The sequence below is a fragment of the Oncorhynchus clarkii genome, chromosome 12 (assembly GCF_045791955.1).
Source record: "Oncorhynchus clarkii lewisi isolate Uvic-CL-2024 chromosome 12, UVic_Ocla_1.0, whole genome shotgun sequence".
Taxonomy (NCBI): Eukaryota; Metazoa; Chordata; class Actinopteri; order Salmoniformes; family Salmonidae; genus Oncorhynchus; species Oncorhynchus clarkii.
In genome coordinates this window covers 82,552,624-82,576,974 of record NC_092158.1, presented here as the reverse complement: position 1 = coordinate 82,576,974, position 24,351 = coordinate 82,552,624, and the positions used below count along the sequence as shown (strand labels likewise).

At 43.2% G+C, this 24,351-nt stretch overlaps 2 protein-coding genes across 2 annotated transcripts; one reads left to right on the top strand and one right to left on the bottom strand.

The window, feature by feature from the left end:
- The first annotated feature begins 5,838 nt into the window (after positions 1 to 5,838).
- On the top strand, positions 5,839 to 15,467 carry LOC139421480 (coronin-1A-like). The gene is made up of 11 exons (XM_071172427.1): positions 5,839 to 5,958; positions 8,598 to 8,801; positions 12,320 to 12,442; positions 12,627 to 12,756; positions 12,880 to 13,061; positions 13,299 to 13,418; positions 13,506 to 13,610; positions 13,991 to 14,136; positions 14,243 to 14,300; positions 14,381 to 14,596; positions 15,081 to 15,467. Exons 2-11 carry the CDS (start codon positions 8,604 to 8,606, stop codon positions 15,171 to 15,173), a joined length of 1,371 nt encoding a protein of 456 aa, XP_071028528.1. The 5' UTR covers positions 5,839 to 5,958; positions 8,598 to 8,603; the 3' UTR covers positions 15,174 to 15,467.
- Positions 15,468 to 16,180: 713 nt separating this feature from the next.
- Positions 16,181 to 18,749, bottom strand: LOC139421481 (claudin-4-like). The gene is made up of 3 exons (XM_071172428.1): positions 18,613 to 18,749; positions 17,028 to 17,160; positions 16,181 to 16,831 (listed from the first exon to the last, which is right to left on the bottom strand). Exons 2-3 carry the CDS (start codon positions 17,157 to 17,159, stop codon positions 16,328 to 16,330), a joined length of 636 nt encoding a protein of 211 aa, XP_071028529.1. The 5' UTR covers position 17,160; positions 18,613 to 18,749; the 3' UTR covers positions 16,181 to 16,327.
- Positions 18,750 to 24,351: the final 5,602 nt, after the last annotated feature.

The following is a 24,351-nucleotide window of genomic DNA, read 5'->3' as shown; positions in this document are numbered from 1 at the left end:
GGTCAGGTATGGGTGAAGGGTATGGGTAACTGGGTATGGGTGAAGGGTATGGGTAACTGGGTGAAGGGTATGGGTAACTGGGTGAAGGGTATGGGTAACTGGGTGAAGGGTATGGGTGAAGGGAATGGGTAACTGGGTGAAGGGTATGGGTGAAGGGTAACTGGGTATGGGTAACTGGGTGAAGGGTATGGGTAACTGGGTATGGGTGAAGGGTAACTGGGTATGGGTAACTGGGTGAAGGGTAACTGGGTGAAGGGAATGGGTAACTGGGTATGGGTATGGGTGAAGGGAATGGGTAACTGGGTGAAGGGTAACTGGGTGAATGGTAACTGGGTGAAGGGTATGGGTAACTGGGTATGGGTAACTGGGTGAAGGGTAACTGGGTGAAGGGTATGGGTAACTGGGTGAAGGGTATGGGTGAAGGGTAACTGGGTATGGGTAACTGGGTATGGGTGAAGGGTAACTGGGTATGGGTGAAGGGTAACTGGGTATGGGTGAAAGGGTTCATTCCTTGGCTTGTGAGTGCTCATTTTGTTTGAAGTTTACCTCCCTTTTAGTGCAGTCCACATAGCCTAAATGCTAGACTGAACTTGGATGCTTTGTGCCATTGAAAATACAACCATTTTGAATAGGGAATCATGACAGATTATTTACGTTTACAATTGCTATTGTTGAGTTACATGAAGTTACTCTTTATTATTGGTTAACCAATGAATCTTGTGAGACAGTGCTTTTTATTTATTCATCAATATCTATATTTAAAGTGACAATTCCTCACATTTAACTGAGGAATTTGATTTGGTTTTGAATCCAGATTATTAGAATTAGTTCATGACTATAAAGGTAAAAATATATATTTTGTTGTTGATTATTGTAATCATGTTTGGCACATACTGTAGTCAATGAAAAGGGCACATAACGTCTTAACAGACTGGATGTCTCTCTTTATAATACCTGAACAATAGTTACATGACTGCAAGATGGATCTTGTTGACTGAAAAGGGAAGTTCTGCCACCAAACAGATACCAAATGTTTATTACTCTACAGTATTAGAGAGACAGTTTGTGATGAGGGTTTTTTAAATTAGAATGCACTATTATTATTTGACTACTAGAAACCAGTAGGTTCCCCTGGGAGGGTGGAAATGGCCAACAGCTAGGCTACTTTCTAGGCTTTTAACTGTCCGAGGCCAGATAATGATTTGGTATGAGGCACTGCATTCTATGCCAAAGCTGGACATTATTACTACATAACATTGCCCAGTTTGACTCTTTGCACTTTGTTACCCTTAGAGAGGTACAGTACTGTAGTACCAAGCTGACCTGTGTATAGTATTTCATTAGACAACTGCAACCAAGCATGAATGAACCCCTAACCCTCTCACCATTTTCACAACCAGTAACCCTGAGCAAACTATTTCTGGTTACTCAGTTTTAAAGTCAAAATTGTTGCCACTAGTTTCTGCACTGGCATTTGAGTTTATGCTCTGAGGAACAGTGCAATGTTTACTTTTTGGATTACTTTTGTGTTTTATAGATTTTGTTCAACGATTGACTGTATGTGGCAGGTTGAGACCAAGCGGTTTGTTTTATTAATCTGCTTTAACCTAGTCGTCCCATGGACTAGTTAAGTTTGCATGTTTCTATGTAACATTGCACTTTTGTAACCTAGTGCACACACTCACACATACCCACACTAATAACCACTTCACTCACGAGTTGCCAAATGATGTGTCGAGGGCCTCCGTTGTAGCACATACTTTGCTCACATTGAGTCAAGGGTGAGGGAGAATGTCCCAGCCTCTCCCACACAGGCCTCAGACTGCAACCCGACCCTGACTAGTGTTAAACCGTTTCTCAGCCCCCTTATGAAACCACCCCTGTCATGGTGAGTACATTACAGCCATGGCCCCTTGTAACGTCATAAGCTGAAATTGTATTACAGTGCACTGAATGAAACTGATTATTAATGCATGTTAGTAGCTCTCAAACGGAAAGTCATTGTCTCATACGAGGACTTTAACTTAGTATTAGCCAAATGCTTGTGCATTGTAACATATGACACGTCATGTGTCAGTCACTCCAGCTAAGAGCTTTTACATGCTGTCAGGGCAGTGGACCATGAGGGTTAAGAGAGGAACATACTACATACAGTATATACTAATACAGGAATATGAGGGACTAGAACAGAGGCAATACAACTATATCAAATAAACTACACTGTTTATTTATTTTCAAAAGGGCTTTGGATCAAAGTGAACACCAGTAATGAAACTTATTTAAAGTCCATGTAAATACATGTATGTATGTAGATTATATATACATACAGTGCAAACAGTATATAACGCTGATACTTTTTATACATGTAATTAAAGGAAAGAAAGCAGAACCTGGAATTCAATCTGTATGTCACCTCAGACAATGCTCTGTGTCCAAGGGAAAAGGGACCTGAGGGGTGGTACTACTGTGTATTTAATATCAACCACATCCAACCTATTTACTCAAATATGTGAACCCAGATAAAACGGATTATTTTCAGTTCTGTTGTAGAGATGGGTAACCGTGTGGGTTTTTGAGAGACCCAGGGTTTAAGAATGCTTTTGCTCGATTAAATATAACCTCATAAAAATAAAAGATGGGGAAGATTCAGGGGGGGGGGGGGGGCATGTATGAATACCTCTGATTACAACTGGATATCTATGCATTATCAGATACAAATACATTTACACTGTCTGAAGTGGATGTGTGTTTAAGTGGTGTTTCTCAACTGTCACAAAAACAAAAAGGGTCAGTTCTCTACTCAAAGGGACTCCACCACCCTGGGTTTTCCACTTCTCAGGGTGCTATAGCCGTAGCTGTTACGTTGAGGCCAGGGGGTTCCTCTCTGAAACATGGCTTTTAGAGCCATACACCACAGAGGCCACTGTGAGGGACTCCGGAACTGGGTAGGGGTCCGAGGGAAGGTAAGAGTCAGCAGTAGTAGTAGAAGTAGGGATTCTTGGGGTGGGATCTGATAAAACGAGGTAAAATGTATTTAAAGAGCGGTTGAAAAAAGAGTAAGACTGTGGAAACGGAAAGATGGGAGGGGAGGGAAGAGTGGTGGGAGAAAGAACTGAAAACCATTTTTCAGAGATGGAACCAGGCCCATCAACAGTACCATTTTTCAGAGATGGAACCAGGCCAGCCAATGGTCATTGTTTTAGTCTGTATATTCTGCTATTCTATGATGATAATGATGACATGATATATGAAACACTAACAAAATGTAATGTTTTTTTTTTTTTGTACACAGGTGCCAGCTAGCCTGTTTCTGACTATTTATAAAGGATTAACTGTCCACTATTGTTATACGATGATGATGATGATACTTATTATTATTGATACAATTACTCTGTGGAGGGTTGGTACTAATTATGATACTGTCTGTACTGATAATGAAATGCCCTTTTCCTCTTGACGAAGGGAGCTTTCTTGAGGGTCTGTCTGTTTCTCTGTTTGTCCTTGTCTTCGGTCTCTCTTGGTTTTTGTAAATGAATTGAATGGCTGTTTATTTGGCCCCATCTGGTGGACATTACTCTGTAACGTTGCAGTCTATTGCAGGCATCATATTGTATCGTATAAAGGCTCACCGCCAACCGTTCTGTGTCTGGCAGAGGAAGCCCAGTTCTGATATTTTCACTAATTGATCTTTTGACCAATCAACTCTGAAAAAGATCTGATGTGAAAAGACCTGATGTGATTAGTCGAAGGACCATTGGTGGAAAACAAATACCAGAGTTAGACAGGTTGTTTTTACACAGGCAATGTGACTGACTGACATACTTACTACTCAACAGTGTTAACATTCTAGGAGTGACCAAACCCTGCATGTTCAGGGTTGCACAAACCAGTTATGAATGTATATTATGGACCCTGTATGTTTGAATATATGAGCTGTTTTAAGATCTCATACTTCATGTGTGAAATCTGTGTTTTATTGTGTTTTGTCTGTCCTGCTCCATGTCTGGGTGCAAGTTGCATCCTACTGTGCCTCATCGACCCGCCTGTGTTCTCACCAACTCTTCTGTTAATGTATGGCCATCTTGTATCTGTGTCTAGTTTCTCTACGTGCCCATCTGTAGTGTCTTGCATTATACAGACAGGCCCTCCCACTCCTCAGTCTCCAGCAACGATTGTGCAATAAACTGAAGTCTATATTTTTAAACCTGTCTCTGGCCTTCCATTCTGTCTTTTTGGTCTCTCCTGTTCTGTTCTCTTGCTTGTTTTAATGTATATGTTTTCAGGGGGGTTGAGGGAGCAGGGTCTGGTTAAAGGATGCATACATGTGTCTTTAAACAGAGCCTAGCTGTACCATGGCATTCTCTGTTTGACTTCATCCTGTTATCCATACATGTGTCTTTAAACAGAGCCTAGCTGTACCATGGCATTCTCTGTTTGACTTCATCCTGTTATCCATACATGTGTCTTTAAACAGAGCCTAGCTGTACCATGGCATTCTCTGTTTGACTTCATTCTGTTATCCATACATGTGTCTTTAAACAGAGCCTAGCTGTACCATGGCATTCTCTGTTTGACTTCATCCTGTTATCCATACATGTGTCTTTAAACAGAGCCTAGCTGTACCATGGCATTCTCTGTTTGACTTCATCCTGTTATCGATACATGTGTCTTTAAACAGAGCCTAGCTGTACCATGGCATTCTCTGTTTGACTTCATCCTGTTATCCATACATGTGTCTTTAAACAGAGCCTAGCTGTACCATGGCATTCTCTGTTTGACTTCATCTTGTTATCCATACATGTGTCTTTAAACAGAGCCTAGCTGTACCATGGCATTCTCTGTTTGACTTCATCTTGTTATCCATACATGTGTCTTTAAACAGAGCCTAGCTGTACCATGGCATTCTCTGTTTGACTTCATCCTGTTATCGATACATGTGTCTTTAAACAGAGCCTAGCTGTACCATGGCATTCTCTGTTTGACTTCATCCTGTTATCCATACATGTGTCTTTAAACAGAGCCTAGCTGTACCATGGCATTCTCTGTTTGACTTCATCCTGTTATCCATACATGTGTCTTTAAACAGAGCCTAGCTGTACCATGGCATTCTCTGTTTGACTTCATCCTGTTATCCATACATCCATACGTGCACAGAGGTTAAATTGCGATTTTTGTGGGCGGTTGTCCTGTACACAGCAGCACCCTCTTTGCGCATATTTATATCCCACAGTCAACAGTCCCCACTGCAAGTAGGCAACTACAGTATGGTAGATGCTAAGTGGGATCCTTGGGATGACCTAACCCTATAATTCATTGTTCTTTAATTATTTAACTAGGCAAGTCAGTTCGGAACAAATTCTTATTTACAATGACAGCCTACTTTTGAGCCCCCTCGGCCAAACCCTCCCCTAACCCAGACGACACTGGACAAATTTGCACCGCCCTATGGGCCTCCCAATCACAGCCGGTTGTGATACAGCCCGGGATCAAACCTGGTCTGTAGTGACACCTCTAGCACTGCGATGCAGTGCCTTAGACCGCTGCGCCACTCGGGAGGCCCAAAGCTTTAGAGCACTCTGGAGACTCTGTTACAGTGACATTACAATGTTTATCTTCATATATATATATATATATATATTAATTTAAATGAAATGTAATCAAATCAAAGTAATACAGACTTGATGATTTGATTAGTCTAATTAATTAGGCTCACTTTGGTCTGCATATCAACAACTTCATCTAATCTCTTCTTGAGATCTGTCATTTAAACGTTTCAACCCCAGCAAGTAAGAAGACAGAACGAGACACCTCCCATTTCCACCTTCATCTAAAACTCTCACTTCCTCCATCACATAAAGAGACCTACCCTAGACAACCGTCTCCTACTCCTCTCTGGCAACACAGCAGAACCAAGCAGGGAGCCTGACTGAGCAGAATATTTCCCCATCACTAAAACAGGTAGGCCTGCTTTCAGCATCCTTCTCCTAGTAATCACAAACCATGTGACTGATAGTCCATAATTGCTGTCACTTTATATGATCATGCTGTAGGCCTACACACACACACACACACACACACACACACACACACACACACACACACACACACACACACACACACACACACACACACACACACACACACACACACCATTATTGACATGTACTCCGGTCCTGGTCCTTTATAACATTAAGGTACACTCTGCAAAGGATTATTGCATTAGATGAATGTCTACCAAAGAGGTCTTGTGATGCACAAATGCTACAAGAACAGTGAGGCCTAAGTCTTTAGCCAAGGGATTCAGAGTCAGCGAAGCTTCAGATTTGAGGAAGTAAGGTCTGCAAATGGAGGTAAATTCTCTGCTCACTCTTTTAGAGTTGTCGTTTTACAGCATAAATGTATGGGCTGTAGGTCAGGACTGAGTCATTGTGTGCACTAATATTCTTATTGATAAATATGAAACTTGTGAAATGTAGCCTATGCATTGAACATGAGGACTATCTACTGACAGTAATGCATTACAAACCCTACAAACCCTAAATTGGACGACAATATTTCAACCAGTTGCATTCTCTTTGGTTATAGCTCGTAAAAAAATAATATATATATATCTGCCAATTGTTCAATGTGTGAAAAGGAGCATTAGAGAGGGACAAAGAGAGCATGTGTGTGAATGAAACGGAAAGAACGATAGTTTTGTGGTTCTGTTGTTTGTTCTGTAGGATGTGGTCTAACTGTTGCTGTAGGTTCCTGGTTCACATGATTTCCAAACTGCAGTGGAGTATGCCTTTCAGTTTGCCTCTGTAGTCCCATATGCTCATATTTCCTTCAATTCTCCATGTTTTCTCTCTCTGTGCGGGTTCATCCCTACGACTAGATGTGAGTTAAAGCATTGCACAGAGCCACAAGTGTACCTCGAATAATAAAGACAAAAAGAAACAGTTGCAGACTGGAGGAAGTAGTTGTGCAAGTTCTTTCTTCCCCTTTTCTCTGCTTTTCCTGTATTGTCCTTCCTTCCTGTAGCTTTGTGTCTGTGTGTTTGTGTCCTCACTATGTGCTTGTCTTGTGGTCTAACTAGGGAGTGAGTCAGTGATGCTCATGTTCTTAAGACATTTTGTGGCATCTAAGGTCACAGTATTCAAATCCCTACATTGCTCTTCATATCCTGTAAAATGTTTATACTTGCATTTGTGCATTATTTATGCACATGAAAACAGTTACATTTATTTCACAGATTACTGCTTTTCTTCTATACATCTCTCTCTCTCTGTCTCTCTCTCTATTTCTCTCTCTCTCTCTCTCTCTCTCTGTCTATGTAAATGTTGTAAAGGTGCCTGGTGACACCTCACTGGCTACAGTAGCAGTCTGCATATTCTTAAATACAATAACCACTTGATTAGTCTACCACTGTGCATTAACAACTCTGCCCTCTTCCCTTTTCTTCTTATATCTCCTCTTAATTCTCCCACTAACCCCCTCTCCTCTCCTTGTCCTCATCTCTCCTACTACCATCCCCCCACTCTCTCCTCTCCTTGTCCTCATCTCTCCTACTACCATCCCCCCACTCTCTCCTCTCCTTGTCCTCATCTCTCCTACTACCATCCCCCCACTCTCTCCTCTCCTTGTCCTCATCTCTCCTACTACCATCCCCCCACCCTCTCCTCTCCTTGTCCTCATCTCTCCTACTACCATCCCCCCACTCTCTCCTCTCCTTGTCCTCATCTCTCCTACTACCATCCCCCCACTCTCTCCTCTCCTTGTCCTCATCTCTCCTACTACCATCCCCCCACTCTCTCCTCTCCTTGTCCTCATCTCTCCTACTACCGACCCACTCCCCCACTCTCTCCTCTCCTTGTCCTCATCTCTCCTACTACCATCCCCCCACTCTCTCCTCTCCTTGTCCTCATCTCTCCTACTACCGACCCACTCCCCCACTCTCTCCTCTCCTTGTCCTCATCTCTCCTACTACCATCCCCCCACTCTCTCCTCTCCTTGTCCTCATCTCTCCTACTACCGACCCACTCCCCCACTCTCTCCTCTCCTTGTCCTCATCTCTCCTACTACCGACCCCCCACTCTCTCCTCTCCTTGTCCTCATCTCTCCTACTACCATCCCCCCACTCTCTCCTCTCCTTGTCCTCATCTCTCCTACTACCGACCCACTCCCCCACTCTCTCCTCTCCTTGTCCTCATCTCTCCTACTACCGACCCCCCACTCTCTCCTCTCCTTGTCCTCATCTCTCCTACTACCATCCCCCCACTCTCTCCTCTCCTTGTCCTCATCTCTCCTACTACCGACCCACTCCCCCACTCTCTCCTCTCCTTGTCCTCATCTCTCCTACTACCGACCCACCCCCCCACTCTCTCCTCTCCTTGTCCTCATCTCTCCTACTACCGACCCACCCCCCCACTCTCTCCTCTCCTTGTCCTCATCTCTCCTACTACCGACCCACCCCCCCACTCTCTCCTCTCCCCGTCCTCATCTCTCCTACTGCCGCTCCACCCACCCCCCCTCTCCTCTCCCCATCCTCATCTCTCCTACTACCGCTCCACCCACCCCCCCTTCCTCTCCCCATCCTCATCTCTCTCCCCTATCAGGTCACCATGTCCAGGAAGGTAGTCAGGGCCAGTAAGTTCCGTCATGTCTTCGGCCAGGGGGTGAAGGCTGACCAGTGCTATGATGACATCCGCATCTCCCAGATGACCTGGGACAGCAACTTCTGCTCTGTCAACCCCAAGTTCGTGGCCATGATTGTGGATGCCAGCGGAGGAGGGGCCTTCCTAGTGCTGCCTCTGAACAAGGTGGGCCTGAGCAGAGAGACAGAGGTCAAAGTGAATGCCTTAAGTGAAGTTAGACGTTTTCAGGTCTCAGAAGTGGTCTCAGTCTCAAATCTTGAAGTTTCAAAATGTCACTTTCATTCATGCCCAGATTTTCCCAACTACGCTACAATTTTGATGAAAATGCTCATTGGCGTGTCGTTTGTACAGTGTTCATTTTAATTTTGAATATTGCAAGGCGGCATCACACATTGTGCTGAATAAGGAAGTTTGAGGCAGTGTTTCGGTTCTACACGTCACTGGCTCTCTCTGTGTTGTTGCTAGTTTTTCACCATATTTGGAGCGGTTCAGTGCAACACAGTCTTGACAGGATGTGGCTAGGGCGCAGTATAGTGCAGCTGCATATACAGTCAGGTCCAAAATTATTAACACACTTGATAAAGATGAGAAAAAAAGACTGTATAAAATATATATATACTGAGCTATTTACTGAGCTAGAGTTATATTTTCGTGCCATCTGACTATAGCACCGCCTGGAGTTTGATCAATGGCATTGGCACATGAATTGGAACCGGTGCTATGGTCAGATAACATGAAAATATATAGCTCTTTGGTCATGCATACCAGTGGTGGGTTTGACATTGAAAAACAGAAGCACATGTGGGATGCAGGTACAGTATCAGCATGGGACGAATATGCTGCAATATCAGCAACAAACACATACACTACATGACCAAAAGTATGTTGACACCTGCTTGTCGAACATTTCATTCCAAAATCATAGGAATTAGTATGAAGTTGGTCCCCCCTTTGCTGCTATAACAGCCTCCACTCTTCTGTGAAGGCTTTCCACTCGATGTTGGAACATTGCTGCAGGGACTTGCTTCCATTCAGCCACAAGAGCATTAGTGAGGTTGGGCACTGATGTTGGACGATTAGGCCTGGCACCCTGTCGGCATTCCAATTCATCCCAAAGGTGTTCAATGGGGTTGAGGTCAGGGCTCTGTGCAGGCCAGTTAAATTCTTCCACACCGATCTTGACAAACCATTTCTGTATGGACATCGCTTTGTGCACAGGGGCATTGTCATGATGAAACAGGAAAGGGCCTTCCCCAAACTGTTGCCACAAAGTTGGAAGCACAGAATCATCTAGAATGTAATTGTATGCTGTACCATTAATATTTCCCTTCACTGGAACTAAGGGGCCTAGCCCGAACCATGAAAAACAGCCCCAGACCATTATTTCTCCTCCACCAAACTTTACAGTTGACAGTATGCATTGGGGCAGGTAGCGTTCTCCTGGCATCCACCAAACCCAGATTCGTCCATCGGACTGCCAGATGGTGAAGTGTGATTAATCACTCCAGAGAACACATTTCCACTGCTCTGGAGTCCAATTGCAACGAGCTTTACACCACTCCAGGAGATGCTTGGCATTGTGCAGGGTGATGAGCAGCTGCTCGGCCATGGAGACCCATTTCATGAAGCTCCTGACGAACAGTTATTGTGCTGACATTGCTTCAGGTGACAGTTTGGAACTCGGTAGTGAGTGTTGCAACCGAGGACAGACGATATTTACATGCTACGTGCTTCAGCACTGGGCAGTCCCGTTCTGTGAGCTTGTGTGGCCTATCACTTCTCCTAGACGTTTACACTTCACAATAAGAGCACATACAGTTGCCCGGGGAAGCTCTTGCAGGGCAGAAATTTGACAAACTGACTTGTTGGAAAGGTGGCATCCTATGACAGTGCCACATTGAAAGTCACTGAGCTCTTCAGTAAAGCCATTCTATTGCCAGTTTGTTAATGGAGTTGCATGGCTGTGTGCTCTATTTTATATACCTGTCAGCAACGGGTGGGGCTGAAATAGCCAAATGCATTCATTTGAAGGGGTGTCCACATTATTTTGTACTGTATATATAGTGTATGTAATGGTCTTATAGTAGTCAATATCTAGATTGATTTTGAATGCGTTATGTGATATTGAAGCATAAAGGTGTAATTGAAAGACTTTGACATTAAGTGTATGCATATTCATATATAGAACAGATATGTAGATATAACAGATTTTTTTTTACCCAAAGATATAGACTGTCTCAACGTCATGGGTAGAGACCATTGCATCACTGTTTGGACTTCCCTGTAACAGGGACGAATAGTAGTCCTCTAAACCAAAATTCACAGTGCATTTATGGCCTAATGATTTGGTCAAAGGAAGCCATTGTTCCCAAGTGAACGATAATTTGATTTAAAGGTAGACAGCGAAATGACTGCAGATATTGAGATGAGCGAGATGCACGACTTCACACAGTCACACAAAGTATCTGCGCATGTGCACGGGTTCGCTTCATGCTCTTACAGTGTGGGAGCCACGGGACCAAAACAGCTGAGACGTTGAGTCTCGTGCTTCAACGTTCTTAGTTGTTGTGGAAATTGACCCACTATGCTGTTTACTTTCTGCATCTACATCATATCGCTGAGTCTACCTTGATTTATATGTTGGAGAAGTACATTTTTCTGTCACTTAACTACTCTGTAGATATTACTACAGCCATATAACCCGTATGTGATCACTATTATTGAGACGGTGACTAAGAGGTTTTAGGATGGCAGCTGATTGTTCATCTACAATGAAGGCAGGAACATTAGGAGAAACATTTGAATAAAGTATGAAAAAAAACATTATGCCACTTCATATTCAAAATAAGGCATGTACTGTACATCCTTAGTACATTATTGAATGTAGATGGCTTTGTTTTGGTACTGTGAATGATGGGCGAGGGCCAACGTGACAGAGAGGACCAACAGTCCAGATCCTGTGTGTGTTCCACCAGGGCCAACAGTCCAGATCCTGTGTGTGTTCCTCCAGGACCAACAGTCCAGATCCTGTGTGTGTTCCACCAGGGCCAACAGTCCAGATCCTGTGTGTGTTCCACCAGGGCCAACAGTCCAGATCCTGTGTGTGTTCCACCAGGGCCAACAGTCCAGATCCTGTGTGTGTTCCACCAGGGCCAACAGTCCAGATCCTGTGTGTGTTCCACCAGGGCCAACAGTCCAGATCCTGTTTGTATTCCACCAGGGCAAACAGTCCAGATCCTGTTTGTGTTCCACCAGGGCCAACAGTCCAGATCCTGTTTGTGTTCCACCAGGACCAACAGTCCAGATCCTGTGTGTGTTCCACCAGGGCCAACAGTCCAGATCCTGTGTGTGTTCCTCCAGGGCCAACAGTCCAGATCCTGTGTGTGTTCCACCAGGGCCATGGGAACCCTGCAGACAGCTAGTGCTCTCCCAGTAGAGTTCTCTGCTCTCTAAGGCTGATTTCAGGCATAGCTATACAATTGTCATCAGCTGACTGAGTTCCTCTCCTCTGAACCCTCTCTAGGTCTTTCTGTTGCCAAGACCACAGTGGTAGCAACACTCTACATCTCCATGTGTTCTTACTGCATACTGTAGTATTTATCTCCTGTTTGAGCCATCAGCTTGTGTGTGTGTGTTTATTTGTGTCATAGTAACCCATCTTTTTCATTTGTGTCTCCCTGTAGACGGGTCGTATTGACATGTCCCAGCCCACAGTCTGTGGACACACAGGCCCAGTGCTGGATATTGAGTTCTGTCCCCACAACGACAACATCATTGCCAGTGGTTCAGAGGACTGCAGTGTCATGGTAAGTAGAGGTCACAACTTTTCACTGGCCATAATGTTGAGCTTGTTAAGTAGAATTATATTATGGACGCACTTTAGGACATATGTCCCTGTGTGATCCAGTTGATCAGTGTTCTGTATCTATGTACTGTGTTAACTCAGTGTAATGACATACCCTCCTCTTCCTCTACCTCTCCATCGTTCAGGTTTGGGAGATCCCGGAGGGTGGCCTGGTCACGCCCTTGAACGACCCCGTGGTGAAGCTGGAGGGGCACTCCAAACGCGTGGGCATCCTCAGTTGGCACCCCACTGCCCACAATGTGCTCATGAGCGCAGGTATAGCACTGCTATGATGCATCGCCTCAGAATACAAGTGCCTCTTCAACTGTTAACATAAGTGGAGTAGCACTGCATGGCCTAACTGCCTGTTCCTCCGTCTCTCTCTCCCCTGGCTTCCAGGCTGTGACAACGTGGTGATCCTGTGGAACGTGGCGTGTGGAGAGGCCATGGTGAGGATCGACTCGGTCCACCCTGACCTCATCTACAGTGCCTGCTGGAACAGGGACGGCTCCCAGATCCTCACCTCCTGTAAGGACAAGACCATACGTGTGCTGGACCCCCGCAAGGGCACAGTCATCGCCGTGAGTGCCCCCCTCCCTGCCCCCATCAATACCACAGGAGTACCAGCCACTCTAACCCTGGACAGTCAGATGCACCTAGCTACCAGGTTTAATGTCATAGATCTCAATAGAATCACAGTCAGGGATTAGTTCATATAGTTCCCTTCACGTGTCTTTGATAGATGAACCTCCTTTGTTGAGTGTCTGTTTTTCCCTGAATCTACAATCTCTCTCTTTCTGCCTTTCTGTCTCTCTCAGGAGAAGGAGAAGACACACGAAGGCTCCAGGCCTGTCAAGGCTGTGTTTGTGTCCGAAGGGAAGATCCTGAGCACCGGCTTCAGTCGCATGAGTGAGAGACAGGTGGCACTTTGGGACCCGGTGAGTGTTATGAGACAATTATGAACTTCTTATAAAGCCTTATGAAAAGTGTCTTAAGACCTGACATGACCTGTATGTGTTTGACAGAAGAGCTTTGGGGAGCCACTCACCCTGCAGGAGTTGGACACCAGCAGTGGTGTCCTATTGCCCTTCTTTGACCCTGACACTGGCATCGTCTACCTCTGTGGCAAGGTTAGATTTAAAAACACACACACACACACACCCACACAAACACACACACCACACACACACACACACACACACACACACACACACACACACACACACACACACACACACACACACACACACACACACACACACACACACACACACACACACACAGGAGGCTCAAATGTTTTTTGACAACAGCTCAAAATAATGGCCAGAACGAAGCAAATGGAATGGCATCAAACACATTGAAACCATGTGTTATATGTATTTGATACCATTCCACCTATTCCGCTCCAGCTATTACCATGAGCCCTTTCTCCCCAAATAAGATGCCACCAACCTCCTTTGACACACACACACACACTATGGTTTACTAACCATTCATTTGCGTGCCTCAGGGTGACAGCAGTATCCGGTACTTTGAGGTGACGGATGAGGCTCCCTATGTTCACTACCTGTCCATGTACAGCAGTAAGGAGAGTCAGAAGGGCATGGGCTACATGCCCAAGAGGGGCCTGGAGGTCAACAAGTGTGAAATCGCCAGGTAACCACAGAGTCATGGACATTTTCACTCGCCAGTATACACACACATACACACAAGCGCTGTTTGTAAAATGGGAATGTATATTGTTTTATTCGTCCTCCACCAGGTTTTACAAGCTCCATGAGAGGAAGTGTGAGCCCATTGTCATGACGGTGCCCCGCAAGGTAAATACACTTTTAAAAAATGACTATAACTCAAAGCATGTGATTCTTAAATATCTCACTTTCTCTCTCTCTCTCTTCAGTCTGACCTGTTTCAGGAGGATTTGTACCCAGACACCATGGGTCCAGAGCCGTCTGTGGAGGCCAATGATTGGTTTGAAGGCAAAGAGGGCCAACCTATCCTGATCTCCTTGAAGGACGGTTTTGCGACAACCACCAAATCCAAAGAGTTCAAAGTTCACAAAAGTCTTCTGAAGACCACATCAGCAGCCATGGGGCATCAGCACGATAACACTGGGGTAAGGACATGGCTGCATCTACCTACATACTTTGATATATCTGTGAATAGATACTGTATTTTAGATATGGCTTCCTCTTTTGCACATTTCACCAGGAATCTCCCCTCTCCTTCTCTCTCTCTCTCTCTCTCTCTCTCTCTGTTTTTCTTTCTCTTTTTTGTCTCTATCTTTCTTTCTTTCTTTCTTTCTTTCTTTCTTTCTTTCTTTCTTTCTTTCTTTCTTTCTCTCTCTCTCTCTCTCTCTCTCTCTCTCTCTCTCTCTGTTTTTCTTTCTCTTTTTTGTCTCTATCTTTCTTTCTTTCTTTCTTTCTTTCTCTCTCTCTCTCTCTCTCTCTCTCTCTCTCTCTCTGTTTTTCTTTCTCTTTTTTGTCTCTATCTTTCTTTCTTTCTTTCTTTCTTTCTTTCTTTCTTTCTTTCTCTCTCTCTCTCTCTCTCTCTCTCTCTCTCTCTCTCTCTCTCTCTCTCTCTCTCTCTCTCTCTCTCAGGAGGTACATGCCTTGCAGAAGGAGGTGAAGGCTCTGAAGGAAACAGTAGAGGAGCTGACCAAGCGCGTGAGCAAACTGGAGAGCAAGAATTGAAACAGAGCCATTGGGTTCGAGATGGAGCTGATGGAGAGAGAGAAGGAGGTGTAAAGAGGAGAAGATAAAGAGGAGATGAAAGTAAAATAGTTAGAAATAGTTGGGGATGTTTGAAGGAAAGATGTTTAAAGGGAGAGTTGGAGACAGGATCCATCAATATCAGCAGCCAAATATTTTTGGGTCTGGAAGCTTGAATTTGTTTTGTTGGTGTCAGTTTTCCCATTTATAGAGACTTGTTTTTAATATATGCTCTTACATAGTTGGAAATAAAAGTCCTTAATATTATCCAAAATATTTCAACTTGTTTTGCTTTTGTTAACATTTCCAAACCAAAGGATGGCACACCTGAAGGAGATGACAATCATTTGTATTGCAACAGAATAAAATAAAAACATGTATTTATTATTTGATAAACAAAAGTAAAAGACAAGCTGATTTACATAAGTTAAAAAGTTGTGATCTCATGGATGTAGATGATATATACAGTCATTTAACTATACCTGTATTTTGAGATGCATGACCACTGAGTCCCTCACTTTGATCTCTGTTGTTCATTCATGGCATTATAGAAACATGCCACCCAGCATTAAAAAACTCAACGAGATAACACATTACAACAAGGGTGTCAAACTCCTTCTGCCCCGGGGGCTGCATTTGGACTTCAACGAGGTCCGGAGATCCACACTGAAAATTGGCTATATTTCCTCGCCGTCACAATTTGTAAAATAATTTCCTCTATCCATCGTTTTTGGAATTTACGGTGCTCCTTGACTGTCTAACCTTCATGTAGGTGATTCTTAGTGAGTTGGACACAATTAAGAAACTGTATGAATGTAGGTACATCATCATCCTTACACAGTTTTGATTTGTAGTATATTATAGTATATTGAGTTAGTCCCCCCCCAAAAAAGAAACATATATTTGTATTTTAAATTGAATCACCATATTGGACCCTTGGATTAACTACAACTAAACCAGTCTTACTATTTTGATATATTCAATATTTACAACCATTATTTCCGCTCATAATGTCCCTTCTTTATCCTCAAGATTAAACCCCTCCCCTTTCTTGTTTTCATTCTGTCTGACCCATTTCCTTTCCATCAAACTATCTCTCTGCACACATACAAACATACAGAGGTGTAATACATGCACTAGACGTAGTTCTTGTTGGCAGCGGGGGCTGAAGCGCTGTTGCCGTAGTACTTGGCGGTTCCTCCCGAGCTGCCAGATTTGGCTCTGCTGAAACACATGAGCAGGCCTCCGGCCAGAATCAGCAGCACCCCAGCAGCCCAGCCAATAAAGATACAGGTTCCCAGCTCCATCTTCTGGGCCACAAGGGGGTTGTAGAAGTTGCTGATGACGTTGTGGGCGGACCAGCTGACAGGGATGATGAGGAGGAGGCCAGACACCAACAGAGCAATCCCGGCCACAAGGCTGATCTTGGGCTTGATGTCCTCATTCTCCACGCAGGTGGTGAAGTCGGCGCCGGCGAACAAGATGAGGATGGCCAGGGAGGTGACCATGCAGCTGATGATGGTCATGGCGCGGGCCGCCTGCAGGTTAGATGGCAGGACCAGCAGGGACTCATAGCTCTTACACTGCTGCTGGCCAGTACTCTGCACCACACAGGTCATCCACAGGCCCTCTTCAGTTTCCTACACACAGAGACAAATAGTTACAGTAATACACACGCCATTCATTCATTACAGCTTATTTGACTTCAGCATATTGCATTCATTCTACATTTTTCGAGTTATTAGAGTCATTAGAGTCAATACAATGTTAGAAAGTATTTAGAAGTTCAAAATGAAAACCACATAGGGCTAATAAAACACTTGATCTGCTCAGTACCTGAGCAGTTACGATGTTCTGTCCTGTAAATGATGACACTTTCCACCTAGGGATGGCACAGCACACAATGCCCCCGATCAGGCCCAGGACCCCAAGGGCCACACATACAATCTGTACCCCAGCAGATCCCATCCTGGAAGAGAGAGAGGGGGGGGGGGGATACAAAACAGTTCCCATTCTGGTATTAAAGGAATGTGGTTTCTTTAAACGTAGATATAGAATTACATGGTCATTTCTGTGATCATCACACAGCAGAGTACCCCACAAACACCTACACACACATACTTACACACACAGACTAATTCCCTATGACAGGCCTGTACAAGTCAGGATTGTGTAGCTCAGAGGTGCATTTAAAAACAAAGTCTCAGAAAGCACAGCCCTGGGACTAAGTCGTGTTGTGACAGGCCCGGTCTACCTCAGCCAGCTCAGAGGCATGCTGCCACTCCTAGTCACACTGAGACTTCAACCTCTCCTCACCTGGATCCACTCAATCTCACCTAGCCCTGCGAAAAAGTCCAGCAAATGTCATCCCTTTAGCTGAGTACAACTTTACTAAACTTTACAACTTTACTAAATCAAGCCAAAAGAGCTTTTCTTACACCCCAACAGCCTTGTAAAATGTCATCCCTTTATTTTCTCCACTGGATCATATTATTTATTCCATCTAAGCTATTTTTTTATTTATTTAACTAGGCATGTCAGTTTAGAACAAATGCTTTTGTCACATTGACGGACTAGGAACAACTGCCTTGTTCAGGGGCAAAACTACAGATTTGTATCTTGTCCGCTGGGTAGTTCGATCTAGAAACCTTTCGGTGACTGGCCCAACACTTTAACCACTAGGTTACCTGCCGCCCCTTGATGGTATGCTACTCTCATTGAATTAAGAAAACATGCAATAGTGCTTACTTGGACCCTTCTCCTTATATTCAACTGGACAAGATCAGGCAGACTAGTAAAACTAAGACATAAATGTGTCTTCTCTTCTCACAAGGACCCATAGAGGTGAGGGTAAGAGGAAGAGGAGGAGGTCGAGAGGATGGGGGTGAGTGGTAAGAACAAAATTACTAATAGTAATTGTTGCTACTTATAGATCCTGGTGAATCACTGAATCCTGAGCATAACATGAAGGCGTTATGTTTGGTTCATCAATGGAATAGAGTATGAATACATTTCTTATACCATATTGAAAAAGTAGCGTATTTTGGATTAACCATCGAGTGTTTCACAATAGATTAATGTCAAAAGTAAAAGTTTGGGTGGAAATGTTCCTCAGAACTTATTATCTTTTAATCGATAGAGAGCAAAAAAGGTTTATTTGTTTGTACTTTGCATTTGGCCTGAATCATACATACCTTAGTCTGTTTGAATTAAGTGACATTCATGAAGGTATAAGGACACATGCATGTGCTGCCCCCTAAACATACCATCAATATTCATTTATTTAAACTTGATTGGATTGGTTACTCCACTAAGAGTTATAACACATTAAAATGCAGTTATAATGCACTATGGAGCTGGTCTGTTTCATATTTGAAATAGCACAACATCAGAGATACAAGTTGAAAAGTTGAACTAATACCTTATGATGTGTCCTCTTGTCTTGATTGGAAATTTGAAAAGTAAAGTTCTTTGTCAAGGGTTTTCCTTCTCCTTAAAAAGGAAATTCTACTCTCTTCATTCGGGTGTTGATCTGTGTAAAGCGGTGGTCTGTTATGTAGCTGGTGTGATGTAAAGAGTTTTGTAGTGAACTGTGAGGTGTAGGGTGGGGCTGGGAAGAACAGGAGAGAGAGGGATGTACCTCACAACCAGACTGGACTTGTCTCATGCCTCTCTTTCCCACTCTTTTTCCAGCTTTCATTTGTTTCCAGTGTTGACATTCCAGGTTTAGTCACAACTTTTTAGCAGTGTTGGGGAAGCTACTCTGAAAATAGTTTACCAACCTACCAATTACTTCACACTGGAAGAAGTTAAGCTACATTAAAGCTCCCCTTAAGACAAATATAGTTTACTGAACTAAAGTTACTTTGAAAAACGAGTTCACTACATCCAAACTACTTTGTGAAAAATTATCATATGTAAATCTGAAATGTCATAGACTATAAAATTGCAACAGAACACTTTGTTACCAGAATGTGTAACGCTACCATCATGCTGCCCAAAGCTAAAGAAGGTGGGAGTAATGGAGAGGACAGTGTTTTGCTATCGCAAGTGCGTGATCTTTTAAATCAACAAAAATATGTCTACAAGCAATTGTTACAGCAACAGGAAAATAGCTTCAAGAACTTTGTCCAAATATTGGTGGACTCAGCTAACAAAAGAATGGACGATCTGACCAGAGAGATCCAAGACCTTAAGAACAGTTTGCAGTTCTCCCAGGGAGAGGTGGATGCCCTGAAAGAGACTTGCAGCAAGTTGACAACAAACTCTAAGTCTATGTCTGTGAATCATTATTACAAATGACTGGGAAAACAGACTAGAAGGACAATCCAAGAGGAATAACATTCTTGTAGATGGCATACCAGAGTCTCCACATCTGACCTGAATATAGTCTGAGGAGAAAATGAGCAATTTTTTTACTGAAAAGCTGCTGATGGATCATAGGAAGATTGCGGTGGAGCGCGCCAATAGGTCTGGAAACCCTGTAACCAGCTCAGGTGACAGACCCAGGCCGATAGTGGTCAAGTTCCTAAGGTTCAAGGACAAGATGGCTGTTTTGGAGAGAGACAAAAACTTGAGAGGTATCATCTTCCTCAACGAGGGACTTCTCTGAACCTGTGTGCCAGAGGTGGAAAGAACTTATCCCAGCTATGAAAGCTACCAGAGAGCATGGGTGTAATGCGTCTGTGTGAAGCTGGTGAGATGAGTCAGGCGCAGGACAGCAGATATAAGTAATGAAAGCAATTTTACTCAAATAATACAACAATACAAGTTGTATAAATATAAGGCCACAAATACGGACCGCAATATAATAAACAATTACTCACAAACAAACATGGGGGAACAGAGGGTTAAATAATGAACAAGTAATTGGGGAATTGAAACCAGGTGTGTAAGACAAAGACAAAACAAATGGAAGATGAAAAGTGGATCGGCGATGGATAGAAGGCCGAACAAGGAGAGGGACTGACTTCGGTGGAAGTCGTGACAATGGGAACATTGCTTATATCGCCTACTACAAGCTCATTGTCCACCCTCCCTCCCAAAAGCCTGGGAGGAGTGAGAGAGCCAAGCTTCTGGGTCAGTAGCTTCGGCCCAACACCACACACACAACAACTGACACAAGTGCCTGATTGACTGACTCTATTAGCTAAACAATGTTTTTATTACATTTTTTCTTCTCCACATATCTATCTCTGATAAGCTACCAAGGAAAAGGCTAAGAACAGCCCATACAGTGCCTTCAGAAAGTATTCACACCCCTTGACTTTTTCCACATTTTGTTGTTAAAGCCTGAACCCCATAATGTGAAATTATGTTTTTCTATTTTTTATTTTTTTTAACAAATTAATTAAAAATGAAAATCTGAAATGTCTTGAGTCAATAAGTATTCAGCCCCTTTGGGGTGCTACATTTCACCACGAAGTGCTAACACTCAGTATTTGGATCATATGTGATCATATGTGTGCAATGCTCGATATTGTGTGTGATATTAACAGAGAAGTCTATTTTCTCTCAAAAGGAAGCTTCTAACTGTGACTAATGCCTGTAATACGACCCAGGTTATCACTCAACCAACTACAGTGCATACAAATAGTGTTGGATCTGTTACATCGACTTGTATTGATCATCTCTTCACTAATACTGCAGAGCTTTGCTCCAGAGCAATATCAGTTCCCATTGGCTGTAGTGACCATAACATTGACCACATTAATATGCGCACAGTAATCCGGATAGTAGCTCATATCCCGCTTAAGGTCTTTATAGGTATAAGCCATATGGACACTGACTGTAGGCCTACAACCTCTCACGTGTAGCATAACATAATATTAACTCCTGCAGAATTATGCATTTCTTGCAGTGAAATTATACAAAAAATTCAAATTTTGTCTTGGGAACAGGAGTGGAGAACTAGGATTTCTTTCTTTCAGGATCTCTTGAGAAAATGCAAATGCCCATGTAATGTGTTATCTTTCACACTGTTATGCAAGCACAGTGTTTCAACCACATAAAATATGCACCCAAGACAAACTGAAATCTTATCAGAAACATGTTTTCTCAGCCTTTCATTTCCTTAAAACTGGTCAAACATTTTGCACAGGACCAATCTTTCTGTTGTTTTGGAGTTATTGCGTTTTGTCCCCGGTCCCTAAACAAAACAGACAACTTTACTGGTATTAACAACATTACTAATGCATTCATTCTATTGATGTAAGACATTATTCTGGTAAGCACTACTTTATTGAATTTTCTGGGGCAGCAACTTATGACAGAAGAGAAGCTGCATGTATCAAACTATAGTTGATAAACAAATGACCTACCAAATGTCAGAAATTATAATATGGCCAGTGGCGATTTTAGCATGTAAATCTTGGTGTGGCAAAAACCAAAAAAAGTGGTATGTATGCCAGCAAAGCCACAACACTAAACAATACATGAATTGCACTATACGACTGCTACACCTTGCTATCAGCGGAGCCTCGTCTGGCAGTGAAACAGTTCATTTAATGCCTTTAAAAAAAATGAAATGGTCTTGATATGTTCTTCAAAAGAGAGATCAGGGTCCAGAGTAACGCCGAGGTCCTTCACAGTTTTATTTGAGACGACTGTACAACCATTAAGATTAATTGTCAGATTCAACAGAAGATCTCTTTGTTTCTTGGGACCTAGAACAAGCATCTCTGTTTTGTCCGAGTTTAAAAGTTTGCAGCCATCCACTTCCTTATGTCTGAAACACATGCTTCTAGCAAGGGCAATTTTGGGGCTTCACCATGTTTCATTGAAATGTACAGCTGTGTGTCATCCGCATAGCAGTGAAAGTTAACATTATGTTTTCGAATAACATCCCCAAGAGGTAAAATATATAGTGAAAACAATAGTGGTCCTAAAACGGAACCTTGAGGAACACTGAAATTTACAGTTGATTTGTCAGAGGACAAACCATTCACAGAGACAAACTGATATCTTTCCGACAGATAAGATCTAAACCAGGCCAGAACTTGTCCGTATAGACCAATTTGGGTTTCCAATCTCTCCAAAAGAATGTGGTGATCGATGGTTTCAAAAGCAGCACTAAGGTCTAGGAGCACGAGGACAGATGCAGAGCCTCGGTCCGATGCCATTAATGTAATTTACCACCTTCACAAGTGCCGTCTCAGTGCTACATTGTTTGTCTTCAGGAAGGCAGTGAGTTGCTGCGCAACAGCCTTTTCTAAAATTTTTGAGAGGAATGGAAGATTCGATATAGGCCGATAGTTTTTTACATTTTCTGTGTCAAGGTTTGGCTTTTTCAAGAGAGGCTTTATTACTGCCACTTTTAGTGAGTTTGGTACACATCCGGTGGATAGAGAGCCGTTTATTATGTTCAACATAGGAGGGCCAAGCACAGGAAGCAGCTCTTTCAGTAGTTTAGTTGGAATATGGTCCAGTATGCAGCTTGAAGGTTTAGAGGCCATGATTATTTTCATCATTGTGTCAAGAGATATAGTACTAAAACACTTGAGCGTCTCTCTTGATCCTAGGTCCTGGCAGAGTTGTGCAGACTCAGGACAACTGAGCTTTGAAGGAATACGCAGATTTAAAGAGGAGTCCGTAATTTGCTTTCTAATAATCATGATCTTTTCCTCAAAGAAGTTCATGAATTTATCACTGCTAAAGTGAAAGCCATCCTCTCTTGGGGAATGCTGCTTTTTAGTTAACTTTGCGACAGTATCAAAAAGGAATTTCGGATTGATCTTATTTTCCTCAATTAAGTTGGAAAAATAGGATGATTGAGCAGCAGTAAGGGCTCTTCGGTACTGCACGGTACTGTCTTTCCAAGCTAGTCGGAAGACTTCCAGTTTGGTGTGGCGCCATTTCCGTTCCAATTTTCTGGAAGCTTGCTTCAGAGCTCGGGTATTTTCTGTGTACCAGGGAGCTAGTTTCTTATGAGAAATGTTTTTAGTTTTTAGGGGTGCAACTGCATCTAGGGTATTGCGCAAGGTTAAATTGAGTTCCTCAGTTAGGTGGTTAACTGATTTTTGTCCTCTGGCGTCCTTGGGTAGACAGAGGGAATCTGGAAGGACATCAAGGAATCTTTGTGTTGTCTGTGAATTTATAGCACGACTTTTGATGTTCCTTGGTTGGGGTCTGAGCAGTTTATTTGTTGCAATTGCAAACGTAATAAAATGGTGGTCCGATAGTCCAGGATTATGAGGAAAAACATTAAGATCCACAACATTTATTCCATGGGACAAAACTAGGTCCAGAGTATGACTGTGACAGTGAGTGGGTCCAGAGACATGTTGGACAAAACCCACTGAGTCGATGATGGCTCCGAAAGCCTTTTGGAGTGGGTCTGTGGACTTTTCCATGTGAATATTAAAGTCACCAAAGATTAGAATATTATCTGCTATGACTACAAGGTCCGATAGGAATTCAGGGAACTCAATGAGGAACGCTGTATATGGCCCAGGATTCCTGTAAACAGTAGCTATAAAAAGTGATTGAGTAGGCTGCATAGATTTCATGACTAGAAGCTCAAAAGACGAAAACTTCATTTTTTTTTTTTGTAAATTGAAATTTGCTATCGTAAATGTTAGCAACACCTCCGCCTTTGCGGGATGCACGAGGGATATGGTCACTAGTGTAGCCAGGAGGTGAGGCCTCATTTAACACAGTAAATTCATCAGGCTTAAGCCATGCTTCAGTCAGGCCAATCACATCAAGATTATGATCAGTGACTAGTTCATTGACTATAATTGCCTTTGAAGTAAGGGATCTAACATTAAGTAGCCCTATTTTGAGATGTGGGGTATCATGATCTCTTTCAATAATGACAGGAATGGAGGAGGTCTTTATCCTAGTGAGATTGCTAAGGCGAACACCGCCATGTTTAGTTTTGCCCAACCTAGGTTGAGGCACAGACACGGTCTCAATGGTGATAGCTGAGCTGACTACACTGACTGTGCTAGTGACAGACTCCACTTTGCTGGCAGGCTGGCTAACAGCCTGCTGCCTGGCCTGCACCCTATTTCATTGTGGAGCTAGAGGAGTTAGAGCCCTGTCTATGTTGGTAGATAAGATGAGAGCACCCCTCCAGCTAGGATGGAGTCCGTCACTCCTCAGCAGGTCAGGCTTGGTCCTGTTTGTGGGTGAGTCCCAGAAAGAGGGCCAATTATCT

Excerpts from the sequence above, each read along its gene's own strand:
- LOC139421480 (XM_071172427.1), top strand. The coding sequence starts at position 8,604 with ATGTCCAGGAAGGTAGTCAGGGCCAGTAAGTTCCGTCATGTCTTCGGC. Across the intron at positions 14,137-14,242 it reads AACAAGTGTGAAATCGCCAG|GTTTTACAAGCTCCATGAGA; the intron begins GTAACCACAGAG and ends GTCCTCCACCAG. Across the intron at positions 14,597-15,080 it reads ATCAGCACGATAACACTGGG|GAGGTACATGCCTTGCAGAA; the intron begins GTAAGGACATGG and ends TCTCTCTCTCAG.
- LOC139421481 (XM_071172428.1), bottom strand. The coding sequence starts at position 17,159 with ATGGGATCTGCTGGGGTACAGATTGTATGTGTGGCCCTTGGGGTCCTG. Across the intron at positions 16,832-17,027 it reads AGAACATCGTAACTGCTCAG|GAAACTGAAGAGGGCCTGTG; the intron begins GTACTGAGCAGA and ends CTCTGTGTGTAG.